General features: G+C 42.9%; 1 protein-coding gene across 1 annotated transcript in view; it reads right to left on the minus strand.

The window, feature by feature from the left end:
* Positions 1-19,327, minus strand: part of col7a1l (collagen type VII alpha 1-like) — a 161,194-nt gene that overhangs the window by 3,729 nt on the left and 138,138 nt on the right. Inside the window, exons 93-105 of the mRNA XM_080421195.1 lie at positions 18,728-18,799; positions 14,899-14,970; positions 14,328-14,363; positions 13,937-14,017; positions 13,347-13,400; positions 13,065-13,118; positions 12,904-12,966; positions 12,127-12,189; positions 11,882-11,998; positions 10,484-10,561; positions 9,739-9,792; positions 8,122-8,170; positions 6,646-6,840 (exon numbers count right to left, since the gene is read on the minus strand). Of these exons, the coding sequence (XP_080277321.1) occupies positions 6,646-6,840; positions 8,122-8,170; positions 9,739-9,792; positions 10,484-10,561; positions 11,882-11,998; positions 12,127-12,189; positions 12,904-12,966; positions 13,065-13,118; positions 13,347-13,400; positions 13,937-14,017; positions 14,328-14,363; positions 14,899-14,970; positions 18,728-18,799 (988 nt within the window). The remainder of the gene's footprint in view (positions 1-6,645; positions 6,841-8,121; positions 8,171-9,738; positions 9,793-10,483; positions 10,562-11,881; positions 11,999-12,126; positions 12,190-12,903; positions 12,967-13,064; positions 13,119-13,346; positions 13,401-13,936; positions 14,018-14,327; positions 14,364-14,898; positions 14,971-18,727; positions 18,800-19,327) is intronic.

Below are 19,327 nucleotides of genomic sequence, written 5' to 3' on the forward strand. Positions count from 1 at the left end.
CAAAGATTTATATAGGGTTGTTTAAAGTGCTCATGTGGCTTCTTTTGGGCTTGGTTGCTTATTTCTCTCGCAGAATCTGGCAACACTGCCTGAGGGCTACGCACAGGCTAATGACCCAATTGTGGAGCAACTGACTTTCACTCACTTGTTCGGTATAGGTTTTTACCGCTGTGCTAATAGAGCCTGCCCGCTTGCTTGGGGCAGGCTGAACTTTGACCTTCCGACAATTTTTGTCAAACCAAGAAACAGGATCATGTCAAAGGTCTTGTCTATAAGCTATAGACACAGGATCTACATTCTCTAAATGTCTCAACAGAAGAGCAGGGAGACCAAATACAACCACCCCAATTGTATAAGTTACATTGTATTTATATACTCTACCATACAGATTGGACAAAATAGCATTTTATTCACTAAAACGTATTCAATTCACACATGATTTTCTACGGGGACCTACCGCATGTCACAGACAAAGTGGCAGGGCACTGCGTCAGGCACTCAGAACTATAGAGGCAAGCAAACTGACACTAGGGGGGGGGGGGGGGCAACTAAGGGCAAAGCCAAGGTATATATAGAACAAGATACAGTCAGCTTATGGGCCGGGCAGACGCCATTGACTCGCATGGGAGCCAAAACTGGAACCGGAAGTTTGGTGAAATACATTGTCTATGGTAGCCAGCTGGACCAGCTTGTGAACAAACACTTTTTCTGAACGATTGTGTCCTTTATTGTCAGATAATCGGTTCAGGCATATAACAGAAGACATATCACAGGTTTTTATCCAATCAATTATTTTTAGATTGGATTTTTTTTAGCACACTGTATAATTGTATTGAGGCATCTAAACAGCGGCATGTATCGTTTCTGGCAGTGTTGCCAGATTTTGTGAGAAAAATAAGCAACCAGGTCTATGAAAAACAAGCCCAAAAGAAGCACCATATGCCATAATGAGCACAAAACCTTTATACTGTATACATTGAAAATAGCTGATCTACAAGCTCACAACACGCCGCGATGCGACAAGTTGTGAGCTTGGAGATCTGCTATATATATATATATATATTTTTTTTTTTGATTTTTGAAACACTAACACAAATCTAGTACGGGGCTCCCTGGCACAAAACATTTTCACATGGGGGTTAGGGACAAATACATATTAATTTGGGGGTCCATGACACAAAAAGAATTTAAAACCACTGGTTAAAATACATTTAAAATTGTGAAGTTTTTTTTGATTGATTGAATATTTTATTAGGCAAAAAATGTAAAACAGCACAGTTACATTTAAAATACTTTGTCTAACAGGTCTGTTCATAAAAGTCCTTGCGGACTTGTTTCCAATGAGGGCCTTGGTATTCAATTCATAGGCATATATAGTGGCACCACAGTTCAAATATCATTACAAAATAAACAGCAAAAAAAATAACACTATGTACAACAAAAAAATAAAATGTACAAGTACAGGGGGGGGGGGGGTCTGCTGTCTAACGGGAAAATGGTACTACCTCCTCCTTTGGCCTCCTGAAAGGTGATTTTTTAAGGCTCTTTTAAATGAGCCCAGCGAACTGCATTTTTTGAGGGATGGAGTTAGACTATTCCAATCCTGGGTGGCAGTGCTGTAGAAGGAGAATTTGCCCATGTTTGATTTATGGGTGGGTGGTACCAAATTGTTGTTAACGCTCCCTCTGGTATTGTGACTGTGGGTGTCGCTAACCTTTTGGAGGTATTTACTCAGATATGCGGGAATAGGGGGCATATCGGGCAAATTTGCATTTACAATTTTGAAGGCCAGTCCCATTTTTTGTTGTTTAACCCTGTCTTCCACCCTGAGCCAGCCTAGGCTGGCAAAATGGGTGGGAGAAAGGTGGGTCATGGGCCCCAATCCGAGGAGTAGCCGAATCAGTTTGTTTTGGGAGGTTTGAAGCTTAGTCTTCAGTGACACTGAGGTGTTGGAGTACCAGGAGGTGCAAGCATAGTCAAAAAGTGGTTGAATCAGGGCCCCAGAGAGGGTCCTGAGGGCCTGATGGTTGACAAAAGAGGAAACTCTGCCCATAAATTTGGTTCTCTGGTTTACTCTTTTGACCACCTTTGTAGCCATGCTTTCACCTGTCAGGTATTTGTCAAGAACACAACCCAACTAGACGGGTCGCAATTCAGGGCAATTGCAAAGTGTGGTTGCGCCGACGCCGGTCGCAGGTTGCCGACGCCCGGACTTGAGGAATATGCTTGGAGGAATACCATCGGAGGCCACGTGACGTGCCATTCGAATTTGGTGCTGATTGGATCCTGTGTTCGTGATACATGGCGTTTTGATTTGAAGAAATAGGCCCCTCCCACTAAAATAAATAAGCCCCTCCCACAAATGTAGCGGGCCAATGACATCGTCATGTCACTCCTGAGATCACCTGCTTTTCAATTTGAGAGGAGTGATCCCCCCAAAAATCATGTTTTTGCATCAAACGGTTACATTTTGCACAGTTGTGGCGCCCCCTATGGGTCAAAGTGGAAATGCTTTTGGGGATTCGTTGATTAAACCACCCTCAACATGTCATTCAAATTTGGGATCGATTGGACGTTTCGTTCGTGATTTTTGGCATTTTTGGTAAAACGGGCTCCTCCCGCTAACTTTGGAAGCCAATTACGGACGAACGGTAAGGACTATCAAAATGCCGTTTGGATAGATTTATCGCATGGGTCCATAGATGACCTGTACCGATTTGTGTGAGATTTGGAAAAAAATTGTAGGAAAAGGAGCAAAAAGTGTGTTTTGAAGAAAATTCAAAATGGCGGAAAATCTATCCAGACGCAAATGGGCGTGGCCTATATGGGGAGATGCGTAGTGACCCAAGGAATCCAGCGGAAAAGACATTTTGATTTTACGACCTACGGTTCAAGAGTTATAGGCCAAAACGTAAAGGGCGCTGTTATAGCGCCACCATGTGGCCGATTAGTGTAATTATTTTTTCAATAATTTCGGACTAAATTATGAACCTCCCCACCAAATCTGGTAACTCTAGCTCTTACGGTTTCAGAGAAAAAAATACTTGAATTTGAGTTTTTTCACTTTTACATTAAAGCGGATGGGGAAATTTAATGCACTAATAAATCAATATCAATTAAACTATTTCACCAATCTCTTAGCAAAATACAAGCGCACGATTCCAGGTCAAGACGGTCATTTTGAGATATGGCACAACATTGGGGGATAAAAACTGTGGGAGGAGATGCGGTCTAAAGTATTGTTTATCTAGAACATGAAATAAAGTTCATCAAGAACAATAGTCTGGTTGCCCTGTTAGGGCAACCACACTAAATAGGTAATCTCTTCTTTGCTAGAGATAATTGTGTCATCGACTTTGACCTTGAAATCATTTACATCCATCTGTCTGAGGGAATGTTTGGTCCCAAAGAGAATGGATTCAGTTTTCCCAAGGTGTAGTGACAGTTTGTTATCGGTAAGCCAAGTACGGATTTTTGAGAGTTCGGAGCTGAGCGCCTCCTCAACTTGCAACTTGTCCTCTCCCGAGATATGGGGCCTGTTCCTCAAAAGGTGAATTAAAAAAGCCTGGCCTTAAGCCAAATCCAGGCTTGACAAAGTCGGGTCCGAAAAGCCTTGTTTATTCCGTTCCTCAGACGCCAAGCCAGGCTGAAAAGGAGCAACTTTGTCGAGCTAGGCTATGTCAAGCCAGGCTGTGTCCAGCCAGGATAATGAAGCCAGGCTGAATGGGCGGCGATTCGCCGGCGACGTATTTCTATAAAAGACCATGAACTCGAGCGCAGATTCCTTGAACTTGACCAATCATGGCAGCGGGGAACAAAACTCGAGCAGCGTTTTTCTCTGTGGCCGAACAGCAGCAGCTCATGCAAGCATATGAGGAAGTGAAACATGTTATCAACAGAAAAGGAAACGCGACCGCAATAAATAGATCCAGGGAGAAAGCGTGGCAAAGTATTGCAAGCACACACAGAGTGTGTGTGTGTGTGTGTGTGTGTGTGTGTGTGTGTGTGTGTGTGTGTGTGTGTGTGTGTGTGTGTGTTTGCGCCGGACGGGCAACAGGACGTACGGACGGGACGGGACGGGACGGGACGGGGACGCGGGGGGTGGGGGGGGGGGTGAACGCGGGGGGGTGGGGCGCGGGGGGACGGGCAGGATGGACGGGACGGGACGGGACGGACGGGAGACGGGGGTCGGGGGGGTTGACCGCGACGGGATGAGCGTGGGACGGGACGAGACACGCAATAACCCCACATTTGCAAGACCACTTTGGTAGAAATTTGGGTGTGTAGTTACCTTGCCATCATGATGTACTGTAACTCCAAAGGTGGACAAGAAATGAAAAAATAATTTCTCCATTGACTAGAAATTGATAATTTAAAATACGCTCCTTATTGACTTACAAAGAGGCTCCTTTAAACCCGTAACTAATTAATAATGTATATATATATTTAAATATATGTATATATATATATATATATATATATATATATATATATATATATATATATATATATATATATATATATATATATATATATATATATATATATATGTATGTATGTAGGCTATGTATGTATGTGTTAGACATTTGTTATAATATAAAAAAAAAAGGTAATATATTATCAAACATCTAACAACAATATGAACTATAGTGTTAACAGAGTGACAATGACATATCACATGAGTTATTGTGAAACAATTATGATTCATGGTCACACACTATTTCAGTAATGTAATTACATTGATTATATCTTATTGTATTGATTTCATTTTATTTGAATGCAGGGTCATTCAAATGAGTCCATATACAAACACATGTGTTGAATTAACTGTGGAAAAACTTGAAGAACAAAGACACTGGATTAAGTAAGCTTGGCTGTTAGCCTGCTCCTGACCAGGCTAACTTCACATCTAAATTGCCATGGTAACTAAGGTAGGCTTGCTTCAATTCTCTTTTGAGGAATCGGATAAGGCTAAACTTAGCCAGGGTGAACTGGCTAAACTAATCTTCAAGATAATTCACCTTTTGAGGAACCGACTCAGCTCTAATCCTGGCTAAATTAAGCCAGGATAGGTGGTAAAGCCAGGCTTTAGCTCTAATTCACCTTTTGAGGAACAGGCCCCAGGAGTGCCGAGTCATCAGCGAACAGGAACAATTTGCAGTTACAGGCAGCACTCATGTCGTTAATGTATAGAAGAAACAGTAACGGTCCTAGAATGCTGCCCTGAGGAACCCCACAGCTCACCGGGAGGGATGAGGACATGGTTCCGTTGATGTCAACCACTTGTTCTCTTCCCTCCAGGTAAGATCTCATCCAGTTTAGTGATGTGCAGTCAAAACCAATCGTAAGTAAGTCCAAATAATCAACTACACTTGAGAAACAAGCCCAGAAAAACTACCAATATTTACAAGCAACTTCACAGAAAAATAAGGCCAAAGTCCTTCTTTCCTATATACCTTGGGCAAAGCCAGGAAAAGCAAGAAACGCGCCACCTACGTAAATGCACTGCAGTCACAGTGTCACAGTGGAGCCAGTAGGAGGTGCATCACCTACGTAGATGCACTGCGGCGCGACAGCTTAGCTAACAACACTGTATAGACCAATTATTTGTTTACAAACATTGAGACTGGACGCACAGGTGACTGTTTCATGTAATCAATTCCCAACAGATCCCCAAACTGTTTTGGGGTGCGCTGGTTTCAGTTCATTCAACCTCCTCTGTGTGTAGGCTAGTGGGGTGCGCCCTGGCGAGACATATATACATCATCGCGCAACGATATTGCGCACCGAGAACAGCTGACATATAAGCTCACAACCGCGTCGCGGATGCGAACGCTGTGAGCTTGAAGGTCTGCTATTCTCGTCCGTTCTCTGTGCGGGACGGAGTATAAATGAGGCTTGACGGGCTGCAGCTTCGCGAGCCAAGCAGGTTCTGGTGCCATGATCATAGAGCGCTCCCTCCAGTCTTATGACAGCCACTGGAGGTGGGGTTTGGGGGACAACTGCTTTGAATTGCTATTATTGTTTACACACAACAGAAACCAAGGATTATATATTTCAAGAGCGAGAGATCACAGTAAAAATCCTAAGCATTCTTCCTCCATACTGGGAGAAAAACAGCATCTGAAAGTTTGATAGGATGCATTTTTACACGTGAGGCTGTGACCACTTTTACATTGCATCTTATGAGAGGTGGGGTTCTTTTGCTGCCGACCTGCGCGCGCATACTGGTTCTTATCAGTGTGACGTCGTCTGTTAAGGCGTCTATAGAGCTCGAGACCCTGATGTTAGATAGGAGAGTGTGGAGGGCAGCGATTCAGGAGTCCTGAGATGGTGTTGGCTAGACCGCAATATCGCATCGCGCATGGCATCGCGCATACAGTAGCAATTCACACATTCATTTAACTCAGAGTTGATTGATTGATTGAATACTTTATTAGCAGTTTGCAAAAAAAAACACAGGAAACCACAGTTCAATACAAGGTCTGCTAAGAGGATTTTAAACCCAAGAAAGCCTACTGTCTGTAAGAGTGTACAAATGGAACCTTTTTGGGTCCATGTGTAAACTGTCAGAATTAAATTGACACCAAGGACTTCACTGTGTAAATAAAGAGGTAGTAACTGAATTTGGACAGTGTCTCTCACCAGCAGTGACGGGGGTCCCCTCCTCTGCAAGGATCACAGCAGGAGGAGGAGGGGGGCTGCTGGGGTCCTCCCTCTGGTCTTCATCACGTACCTTTCCTCCTCCTCCTCCTCCTCCTCCTCCTCCTCCTCCTCTCCGCTCCTCATGGAGGCTGGGGTCATTGGCCAACGACTTCACTATGAACTGATAATCCACTCCTGCACACAATGCACACCAAGTTAAAGTACCAAAAGTAAAAGTAGGTACTCATTATGCAGAATGTCCCATTTCACGTTTTCAAGTGTATAAAAACATAAGTACAGTACTTGAGTACATGTACTTAGTTACTTTCCACCACTGACACACACAAACAAATAGCAGATCTACAAGTATGCTCTAAAAGTGTGAAAACGTATTTTTCTAAGTCTATAACCCATTCAATCGGGGAACGCATCTCTGTCATTTTAGATTTCAATGGCTATTCAAAACAGATCTGCTATTTTAGAAAAATCGTGAAACTTTGTGCAAATCTTTGAATATAAATTTGACAAATGTCTTCTAAATCCTAACCGTTTTTTTTGAAAAAAACGTATGTTGCTATATCAGTGGTTCTCAAACTTTTTCATGTCAAGGACATGGTATGTATTTGGCCGCGGACCCCCATATCAAAATATTTTGTTCCAGGGACCCCCCCAGAAGCAAAGATTTGAGTAAAAAATGTTAAAAAAAAAAAAAATACATTCAAAGATTTGTAAAAATGTTCATGATTTTTCAAAAATAGCAGATCTACAATTTAGCTATGAACTTGTACATCTGCTATTTTTGAAAAGCCAAAGTATGAAATAATGGATTAAGTGGTTACACAGATGCGTTTCCGGTCTGAATGGGTTAAGTGGTTAATGAGTGTGTGGGGATCACGTTGACTCACACAGCCAGACCTGAGCCAACGTGAAAACCCATGACTCTGTGCTGACAAAGTGCTGTGTTGGTTCTGCTGGTTTAATCCATTCAATCCCGGAACGCAAACTGTGTCATTTTAGATTTGAGCTATAACCATTATTTTATTCTTTGGGCTATTCAAAAATAGCAGATCTACAAGCTCATAGTGCGGCACCGAGTGCCGCACTATGAGGCTATTTTTTAATAGCCCAAAGAATAAAATAATGGTTGAAGTGGTTAAAATCGAAAATGACAGATGCGTTCCCGGTCTTAATGGGTTAACAGCGACGTAGCGTTTGTGAATGGCTCTGTCGTGGTTGGCACCGTGGCGTGTGTTCCTCCGAGGGTACACGACAGATGGCACCGCACGGGTGCCATCATGGCACTACCACGGGAGCTCTGGTAGCACACGCAACACACGCACGCACACACGCACACGCACACGCACGCGCACGCGCACACACGCACGCACACGCACGCACACGCACACGCACACACACACACACACACACACACACACACACACACACACACACACACACACACACATACACACTCACCACACTTTTCGACCACCTCTTGACTGACTAGATCCTTCACTTCTTCAACCTTGAGACAGAGAGAGTCAGGATTCAAAAGTCAATGGCATTCAATAATGCATGTAGGCCTATACATAGGGATGGGAAACGACTCATATTTTGCGAGTAGACGTGCCGAGGGCATTTATCGATGTGTCGATCAATTTTTCTTTTCTTTTTTTTGCATCAAAGCCCTAATGATAATAAAAATGAGACTTTATTTAGTAGATAGATGTGTTTATTAACACAGAACTATTGTTTAATCCGTAGGCTACAGCAGCCGATAACTAACGAGGCCTACGTCTGACAAAAATGATGTCAGACTCAGCTCTCCTTCCCGATGCCAAATAATAATAGTAACAACACAACGCGTTCAACAGTATGTAGCTATATGGTCTGGATATAAACTTTTATAACATCTTACGGAGCGTTCCGGTTAACTCAGCGAAGACATGAAAAAACACAGTCGCCCCGGATCAAATCCGGCGACCTGGGATCGGTCGCCACCAGGTACTACTAAACTTAACCTCAGTAAGAAATGGGGGCGAGTGTGTTTTGGGGTGATCGTTCCACACACCTATCTCTATGACCAAGACACACACACCGTTCCTCTCCCATTTGGAAAACATTTTTTACATTTTGAACTGGCTATTTTGGAAAACAGTACATTTTTGAACAAGCCATTTAAAAGAAAAAAATATATATATATTTTTTAAAAGAATAAAAAAGAAATTATAATAAAAATATAAAAATATATAAATATAAAAAAGAAAAACACTCTTCTATTTTTTGAATCGAGACGAGCATGAGTCGAGAATCAAGTCGACTTTTGGTCCCATCCCTAATAGTGCGTAGCAAAGAAGTCAACAAGTGTCATTTGGAGCGGCGGACATCTTGGTGGGGGATAAACAGGTTGACTTAACATTGACTCCCACCAGTATGTCTGCAGCTACTATGCCACGCCCCCCGTGGTGACGACACGTTGCCAAGCACTATACATAAACCTGATGCATGTGATGTGATTGTATATGGATGCATGTGCAGCACCGAAGTCTGACATCACTGCCGCTAGAGGAAGCTATATCCCCCTCGGTCATAGCGTAATTTTTTCTCTCCAAAATGCCATATGGGGAATCTTAGATCGCGTCAAATGACCTGTGTTCCAGAAATAAACAAATCACCACGGCGATTTTACTCATGGACATTAAGCATCAACTGATGGAGGAAAAGTACAAATTTATCCAAATACTACGAAAATATCTTTTTTTCTCCAAACACATACGTTATCAAATCTAACTCAATATCATAAACGACACAGAGTCACATGCCTGACAAAATCGCCAGGGTGGTTTATTTATTTTTGGAACACAGTTCTTAGTATGACGTGATCTAAGGTTCCTCAATGGAAATTCCACTACTAAAAATAAAGCTGTGACCCACAGTCATCAGGGGTAGTGGGAGTGACGTCAGGACTTCGGTACTCTGTTCAGTGTGTGTGTGTGTGTGTGTGTGTGTGTGTGTGTGTGTGTGTGTGTGTGTGTGTGTGCGTGTGCGTGTGCGTGTGCGTGTGCGTGTGTGTGTGTGTCGGAAAACACTCACAGAGAGACCAGGCTCTCCTTTCTCGCCTTTCCCTCCTTCATTCCCTGCGTTCCCCTGTAAGATATAAGCAGACATCCACTTATACATAAATACGTCGCCTTATACCAGGGGTCTTCAACAGGGGGTCCGGGACCCCTAGAGGGGATCCTCAGAGTTACCACAGGGGGGCCGCCAAATCTTTGTGAGATGGGATATATATATATATATTTTTTACATGAACCACTTGAAGCATAGCATCCCTATTCTGAGGAGAACTTTAGTCAAAAATAGCCGATCTACAAGCTTGTATAGATCGGCTATTTTCGGCAAATTGGTTTGGTGTAGAGAGAAAAAACAGCAGACCAAGTAAATAGCCAAAGGTCAGGTTTACTAAGTATTGAGGGGTTAAGTGGTTAAACGTCTGAAAATACAATGAATCCAACACTGTTTGCTGTCAAACAAGTCTATGAAGCCATCTATGAAATCTATGTAAAAGTTTAATCTGCAACACAATTTGATACAATATGTAGCTCGAGGAGTGTGCCTTATACTGCAGTGATACTCAAACTTTTTTCATTTCAAGGACCCCTCCCTAGTTTTAGGACCCCCAGCATTAAAGGCCACGGACACCCCATAACTCTGAGATTTTTTACACTCTCAGTGTTACCAGTCATTTAGCTGGGGGTTAGGGTGTCTCCCTGGAACCCCCTCAATAACCCCTGGGGGTCCCCGGACGAACCCCCACTTCGAGAACCACAGCCCTTACGTTGTCTCCCCTCTTGCCAGAAGTCCCAGGGAGTCCTCTCTGGCATGGCTTGGCTCTGCCCCTCCTGCCTCGTACTCCCTGGTAAACAGAAGGAGAAAAAAAACATGATAAGTATAGATTAAAGCGCCAGGCAAAGGCGTTGATAGAAGGAATATACACACACTTTGCTAGCCTGGGATGGCTCACGGTAGAAGACAGGGTTAAAGGGGTACTTCACCCCCCCCAAAAATCGATTGAGACTTGAATTCATGGATATTTTTTGTTTTTGTCGCATTCCTAAGCCAATAATTTGATGACGAGCGGACCGGTAGGCAGCGCCTCTGGTAGGAGACACAAAGGAGACTCTTTGTGTCTCCATACCGGAACGGCTGCCGGTCATCAAATTATTGGCTTAGGAATGCGACAAAAACTAAAAAAAAATGTTCAATTCATCAAGTTACATAAATACATACAATACAATACTATACTAGAGATCATCAACATCAATACTAGGAGCAGTAAAAGTATATTTACAGAAAAACAGTGGGGGGTCATTTATTTTGGCAAGCTAAAAGACTTGTCTAGGTCCAGTTGCAAATTCCAGACAGGTGCTCTTTCATGGCGGTTTTGAAGGAGGGTAGGGAGTCACACTTTTTGATGGCTGTTCGCAGGGCATTCCACATTTTGGCGGCATAATAGTAGAATGAATTCATCCCCACTTTTGTGCCGAATCTGGGGGGGGGGGGGTTGATCAGTGGAGCTCCCTCTGCATGGTGTTGTGCCCGTGGGCGTTATACTCACTCTTTTGAAGTAGTTTGAATGATGCTGTGTGCCAAGCCTCTTCTCAGACATGGGAAGTGGAGTCGAGTGGAGAGAAGCACCTCTCCATGCTCCACTCCACTCAAAATCTCTCACCGCTGTATTCTGATTAAACTGTATTTTGTTTTGCCAACCAGCCGGAGCACAAATTAATTTCTTCGACATGAACACACACACACACACACACACACACACACACACACACACACACACACACACACACACACACACACACACACACACACACACACACACACACACACACACACACACAGCCTGGTAACCAGAAGAATCTGCCATTGCAACAAAAAGAAAATGCCCTCGGCAGATTTGGTCTGGCACCGCTCAGTTGTGATTGGATGTCACTCCCTCCGAAAGTAGTGAGGGACCAATCAGGGCCCAGTATGCAAATATGGGGCTGGTTTATCACCAGAGCCATTTTTTAAATTCGCCCCTTGGAAACGCCATGCCAGGCTGGCACACGCACGCACGCACACACACGGACACACACTGAACCACTGCTATAGCATACCCGTTGTTGGTTCTCAAACCCCAAAGGCCCCCAAAATGTATAATGAACTTGGTCCTGTGGACATATACCTTTGGTCCTGTTCCCCCCCGCAGTCCTGATGGTCCCGCCTGTCCTCCGTCTCCGTTGCTCCCTGGACTCCCTGCCGAGCCCTTGAACCCTGGGAACCCCGAGAAGCCAGAGACCCCCTGCATGGAGGAGAAGGAACCCGGCTCATCATACTAACTCATACAATAAACACTCGTTTGTATTATTGCTATAATGGTTACAGAATGGAATTGGATTGGTGATTCTGTGAACTTTTAAACAAACAAACCTTTTCTCCCTTCTGTCCTGGGGCTCCGTCCACGCCGTTGATTCCTCCGTCTCCCTTATCGCCCTGAACATACAGTAATATAATACACACCAGATCAACAGACAGTTGAGTGTAGTGCAGTGGTGGAAAAAGTACTCAAATGTACTCAAAAAGTAAAAGTATCAATACTGCGATGTAGATATACTCCGTTACAAGTAGAAGTCCCGTATTCAAAATGTACTTGAGTAAAAGTACAAAAGTATTGCCATCAAAATATACTTAAAGTACCAAAAGTAAAAAGTACTCATGGTGCAGAATGTCCCATTTCACAAGTTCAAAATGTATAAAAAATCGTTTGAAAATAGCCGATCTACAAGCTCACATCAAATGGCCAAAATATATAAAGGGCTGAAGTGGTTAATGTGTTTTGTAATAATCAAAATCTACAAAGTAACTAGTAACTAAAGTTTTCAAATAATTATAGTGGAGTAAAAGAACAATATTTGCCTCTGAGATGTAGTGGAGTAGAAGTAAAAGTACAGAACATTGGAAATACTCTAGTAAAGTAAAAGTACCTCAAAAGTACAGTACTTGAGTACATGCACTTAGTTACTTATGCTTACTGTGTGCGTGTTAGATATCCCGTAGTTTTTGGTTCTAAAAATGAAGATAAATACAATGGGAGCTTGGCACACAGGGCCTTATAAATAAATGTTGCTCTATCTGTCTCTATGACTGGGTGTGTACATGTGCGTGCATGCATGTGTGTGCGTGTGTGTGCGTGTTCATGACAAGTACCTTGCGTCCTGTGAGTCCATTGAGTCCTGGTACACCAGCCGTGCCAGGTGATCCTGTGTCACCCTGTCACATGCAGAGATGATGTCATGTGTCATCTTCATGTCACATACTGATATTATTTAGCTAATACTGTTTCATTTGAACAAACCATAGTGTCTAACCTGTTCTCCCTTCAGTCCTGGAATCCCGATGCGTCCTGGCAAACCTCTGAATCCCTGTCGATTCAAGTAAAAACCAGTAAGATGTTGTACAAACCAATGTGATTATGTTTCCAGGGGCGTCAATCCCGGTTGGGACAAAGGGTATAAGTCTCCCCCCCAAACAAACACCAGAAATGGTTATGAATATCACCATATGAATGCATGCTCCACCCGGTTATGAATATCACCATATGAATGCATGCTCCACCCGGTTATGAATATCACCATATGAACAGTCTTCACCTTCTCTCCTTTGTCTCCAGTGTCCCCTGCTAAGCCCGATTCACCCGCATCTCCCTGTAAACACATTTAACATCTTTATTTGCGTTCGCATTTAACAAGAATTTCTTTGTTTTTTGCTTTAAATTTATATTCTGCAGCCAATAATTTTTTACACCCTTTTCCTCCCCAATTTAGTAAAAGGGACTGCGCCACCTCGAATGCTTACAAGAAATTCTTGAACACAAACAATAGTAGATGCACAAACTTGGGAAACTCAACAACAAGTGTTTCATGGATACAGGAAGCATCGTCTCCTCCATAATGTGGCGACTGCCAATTATCACAGACACTGAACAGAATTTAGCCAATGCCTCATCAGCTCCTGGCTTATTCCATTCAACCGGGAAAGCATCTCTGTCATTTTAGATGTCTTTGGTTGTTCAAAAATAGAAGATATATGAGCTTGTAGATCTGCTACTTTTGAAAAATCGTGAAAATGTGTGCAAATCTTTGAATATATATTTTTTTACATTTGTAAAGTATTTTGTTCCAGGGACCTCCAGAAGCAAAGATTTGAGTTACAAATGTTCGCTTTGTATCCCACACAATACCTGATCCCCCTTCTGGCCTTGCAGTCCAATGTCTCCTTTGTCACCCTTGGATCCGTCCAATCCGTGGTCCCCGTTGCGACCCTGAAACCAAATGAAATGAACCCATGACCACGAGGTAGACCTGGTAAACTCCAGAGTGTTAATTTAACTCTGAGGATGTACAAATGTATGAATGTACAAAAACACTGAGGACTTTACTGTGTACCTGTAGTTAGAATGTGATTGTGCATGTGCATGTGCATGTGCGTGTGCGTGTGCGTGTGCGTGTGCATGTGCGTGTGCATGTGCGTGTGCTTGTGCGTGCGCGTGTGCATTTGTGTGTGTGTGTGTGTGTGTGTGTGTGTGTGTGTGTATGTGTTTGTGCGTGCGCGTGCGTGCGATTGAATCGTACCTTTACACCGTTGATACCAGGCTCTCCCGTACCTCCCTGTTAAGAAATGATGACAATTTCATACAGCGCCAACGGAGAGAAATGATCATTTCTTCTCACTGGTTTCACTGGCTTGCAACAACAAGTGCTTGTGCTTTACACAAAACATCAAGCAAAGGAAGCACAATTATACAATAACATTAGGATGCATAAAACAAAATAAGTAAAATTGTACAGATACAGCGCAGAAGAGAAAAGAAAAGTAACTCAATCAAAGGCAGCGGCAAACAGAAAAGTCTTTAGTTGTGTTTTAAAAGAGTGGCAGCAGACCTGCAGTTTTCTGGGAGTTTGCTCCAGATATGTGGAGCATAAAACTAAATGCTGCTTTTACACGTTTATGTTTGGTTTTAGGGACAGAAAGCAGACCTTTATCCCAGATGACCTGAGCGATCTGGATGGTTCATGATATCACACAAGATCAGAAATGTATTTTGCCCCCCAAACCATTCAAAGCTTTCCTGTATAGACCAACAGTAGCATTTTGAAATCAATTCAATGTTAGCTTGTTAAATATATAATGCTTGATCCAGACCTTCTGCCCTACAGGTCCTCTTTTTCCAAAAGGTCCCACCGCACCCTTAGTGCCCGCATCACCTTTCAGACCCTGAAGATGAAAACAGTGAGTAAGCGTCATTCATCACGTTAACTTTTGACAAATCACCTGGCTAATAACAGACATCTGATAGTGCATGTTATTTCGTTTATTCAGTGGCCAATTGACTCTTTGCTAAAGGGGCATGAAAACCTATACTCTGATTTTGTAACATGGCAGGCTGCATAAAGCGCCATTCACACTGAGCATTATAACTATAACGACAACTAACTATATCGTTCACCATTATATTTTAGTTTTTGTTTGTGTGAACTCTGCGATCCACTTGACTTAGAAAATGTTTTAAAACCATATTTTTTATAGTTATAGTGCTCAGTGTGAATGGCCCTCATTCATTGCCAATGGCGTGTAACACGTCCATTTTTTCCAAAGCCCACAGTGCCAATGACATGTAACACGTCTTAATGTGTAATAGCACAGATCTTAATGTTAGGAGTTTGTGGCCGAAGATCGATGAGATCAGAGCCCTGGTCAAATCAATTAAAGTTGGAGTATTTTGTCTCACTGAAACCTGGCTCGATGCTAGTATCAGTGACTCCGAACTATCTATTGATAATTACTCCATTGTACGGAAAGACCGTAATCGTGGCGGCGGTGGTGTATGTGCATACATCAGAGCCGACCTTGATTTCACCATTAGAAAAGACCTTGACACCAATTTGGCTGAAATTCTAATGATTGACATCCGTCCTCCCCATATATCGCCCATACTCCTGGGTGTATGCTATCGTCCTCCACAGCAATACTCCTTTTATGACCTTTTCGATGAAGTTTTGTCAAAATGTCCCAATTTGCTGACCAGGGAATGCATATATATTGGTGATTTTAACACAGATGCTGCTAATAAATCCTGTGCCACTTTCAAAGGGCTGGATAGGTTTAGCAGGGCCTTTGGACTCACACAAGTGATCCACGAACCCACTCGCATTGATGATTTTTCTTCTAGCACCATAGATTTAATTTTTGTTTCAGACACTGATCTTATCTCTCAAAGTGGTGTTTTAACCTATGGCATTAGTGATCACTTTCTTACTTACTGCTCCAGGAGAGCCCAACGAGTCATTTTTAACTCCCATAAGTCAATCACTGCCAGATCCTTTAAGCGCTACTCTACGGCTCAATTTTGCGAGGCTTTACAGAAGCTAGACTGGTCCCCAGTTCTTAATTCTGATGACATCAATCAGGCATGGGGTAGTTTTAAAAAACTTTTTATCTCTGTAATTGACACAGTAGCTCCAACTAGAACAGTCCGAATCAAGCAGAGATCCAATGTATGGTTCACACAAGCAATCTTTGAAGCCATTAGCGCCAGGGACAAAGCCCTGTCTCGTTTCAAGCAATCAGGTAATCGAGCTGACCTCCTACGTTTTAGAAGGCTCAGAAATCAGGTTCAGCGCAAAGTGAAAAAGGCCAAGTCCAGCTATTTCACAGAGCAAATCAGGGAACACAAGGATAACTCTCGAACCTTATGGAAAACCCTAAAGAACCTGGGTTGCACCACCAAAACGAAAGATTCGAGTCCTTGTATCTCGCTAGATATTGAAGGTAATAGGGTGTATAACAAAAACCTGATTGCAAACCACTTTAACTCTTTTTTCACCTCTATTGCCATGAAACTTGTTGCTTGTCTGCCTGCAGGCCCTGTTACCTACGGGCAAAAAGAACTGCAAGCTTTCTATGACCGTCGCGGTGTCACTCCTAACAGCTTTTCTTTCAAGCCAGTCACTGTTGTAAACATAAATAAAATGTTAAAGAGCCTTAACACCAACAAGGCCACTGGGCTTGATAACATCTCTGCAAGGTTCCTAAAGGATGCAGCGGACCTGATTGCACCATGTGTCACACACATAGTTAATTTGTCCCTAGAGCAAGGAACTGTCCCCTTGGACATGAAACATGCCAAAACAATCCCTCTTTTTAAGAAGGGTAATAGGTCTGACCCGGGAAACTACAGACCTATCTCCATACTCAGTGTCGCTTCCAAAGTACTGGAGAAAGTAATTCATGAACAACTTTATGGGTACCTTAGTGACTCCAAACTACTGTATACTTTCCAGTCTGGTTTTAGGAAGTCCCACTCAACTGACTCATGTCTTCTCTACCTTACTGATTTCATTAGATCTGAAATGGAAGCTGGTAAGCTAAGTGGAATGATCCTAATTGATCTCCAAAAAGCCTTTGACACAGTACACCACGGCTTACTGTTCAACAAACTTTCAGCCTTAGGCCTGAGCTCTTCTAGCTTAAATTGGTTTATTTCGTATCTTTCAGACAGGGATCAAATCACAGACTTTCAAGGCCATCTCTCAAAGGCTCTGCCTGTGACCTGCGGTGTCCCGCAAGGGAGTGTTTTGGGCCCCCTGTTGTTTCTAATTTTCATAAACGACCTCCAAGCTGCCTGTACTGTTAATTTGTTCTTGTACGCGGATGATTCAGCCATCCTGGCCTCAGATGAGGATGTAGACAAGTTGAATGGCACCCTTGTCAAGGAATTCAATCGTATTAAGACCTGGCTTTCAGACAATAAATTATCCCTTCATATGGCCAAAACTGAATATATTTTATTTGGTTCTCAGCCCAGGTTGCACAAACTGGCCTCTCCCAGTATCACTCTTGGGGGCCAGTCCTTTCCGGCTAAACCCTCAGTCAGCTACCTTGGTTGTCTGCTTGATCGCAGCCTGGGTGGTGAAAACATGGCTCTTAAGACCATTAGTAAGGTAAATGGTAGAACCAAATTCTTAGCCAGGAAAGCGCAGTTTCTGGACTCTGCCAGTCTTCGCTTATTAGCAAACTCACTGGTTTTATGTTGTTTTGACTATGCCATTGGCTCATGGTACGGTGGCCTAACCAAAGCCCTAAAAGAGAAGTTGCAGGTTTCTCAAAATAGGTTGGTCAGGCTTGTCTTGGGGCTGTCTGCAAGGGACCATGTTGGAAAACATCATTTCCAGCAGTTGGGTTGGCTCCCTCTGGCAGCCAGGTCAGTTCAACTACAGCTGAACTTGGTGCATAACATCTACATAAACAGCGCCCCTGTGTACCTATGTAATCTTTTTCAGAAGCGTAGCGAAGCCCATTCCCACCTAACCAGAGCCAGCATAGCAGACCTGACCATGCCCACGTTCACCACTGAAATGGGAAAACGCTCATTTAGATTTGGAGGAGCAGTTAACTGGAACTCGCTACCCCTGACCATAAAGAGCACCAGCAGCCATCTCCTTTTTAAGACAAGGGTCAAAGCATGGCTATTAGAAAACGTTGCCGAATAGTAGGGTCACTTATGTTAGCAATGTGATTATATGTATTTATGCTGTAGGTAGTGTAGTAATTGATTGTTTTATTTATTATTGTACTGTTTACCTGTATGTATTTTGTTGCAGTGTTGTTTGTCTCAGACCAAGGACCACAATGAAAACAAGTCGCAAGACTTTTCTGTGTCTGTATCCTTGACGTTTCTATGATGAACATGGTGTAACATGTGTTTTTCTCGTGTATGACGTCTAATAAAATCAAATCAAATCAAATCAAACGTCAAAACAGTGTTTTCAGTGTTTACGCTAGATGGCGCTGTTCGCCAACCTATGAGTGATCCTATGACTTCCGGACAAGAGTACACCCGGAAATGTGATCACAACAAACCCAGCCCCGTCCGATCTGATGTTAAAGGATTTAGAAAAATCAGCATAACGAGTGCAGGTGTTTACTAAAAAAAAAAAGAGCTATTTTTCAGATGTTTGGAGCTGGTTTGTACCTTGGCTCCAGGAGGTCCATCCTCACCCTTCTCTCCCTTGTCACCATCGAACCCTGGGGGGCCGAGCAGACCCTGAAACAAGCCCAACGTCACACATTGAAAATAATTCATAAGTTGCACAGACACCCAGGTTCTGTTTACAAGTAGTTCTGGTTTATCCATTTTCATGTCAAGGACCCCTTTAGCCACAGACACCCGGGGTCGTTGGTCAGTAGGAGACCGGAGACTCCGCCGGTCATCAAATTATTGGCTCAGGAATGCGACAAAAACTAAAATATCTCCATGAATTCAAGGCTTCATGGGGTGTGTAATTGATTGAAAATGCGTAATTCTTTGACTGAACTACTCGTTTAAACCAGTGGTTCTCAAACGTTTTCATGCCAAGGACCCCCAAAAATTATATGCATTTGGCAACGGACCCCCATCTCAAAATATTTTGTTCCAGGGACCCCCCCTAGAAGATATGAGTTACAAATGTTGGCTTTAAAAAATATATATAAATTATATATTCAAAGATGTGCAAAAATGTCCATGATTTTTCAATAATAACAGATCTACAAGCTCATAACGCGACATTCAGTGCAGCGCTATGAGCTTGTA

This window comes from Gymnoscopelus braueri (assembly GCF_963280865.1).
Source record: "Gymnoscopelus braueri genome assembly, chromosome: 23".
Classification (NCBI taxonomy): Eukaryota; Metazoa; Chordata; class Actinopteri; order Myctophiformes; family Myctophidae; genus Gymnoscopelus; species Gymnoscopelus braueri.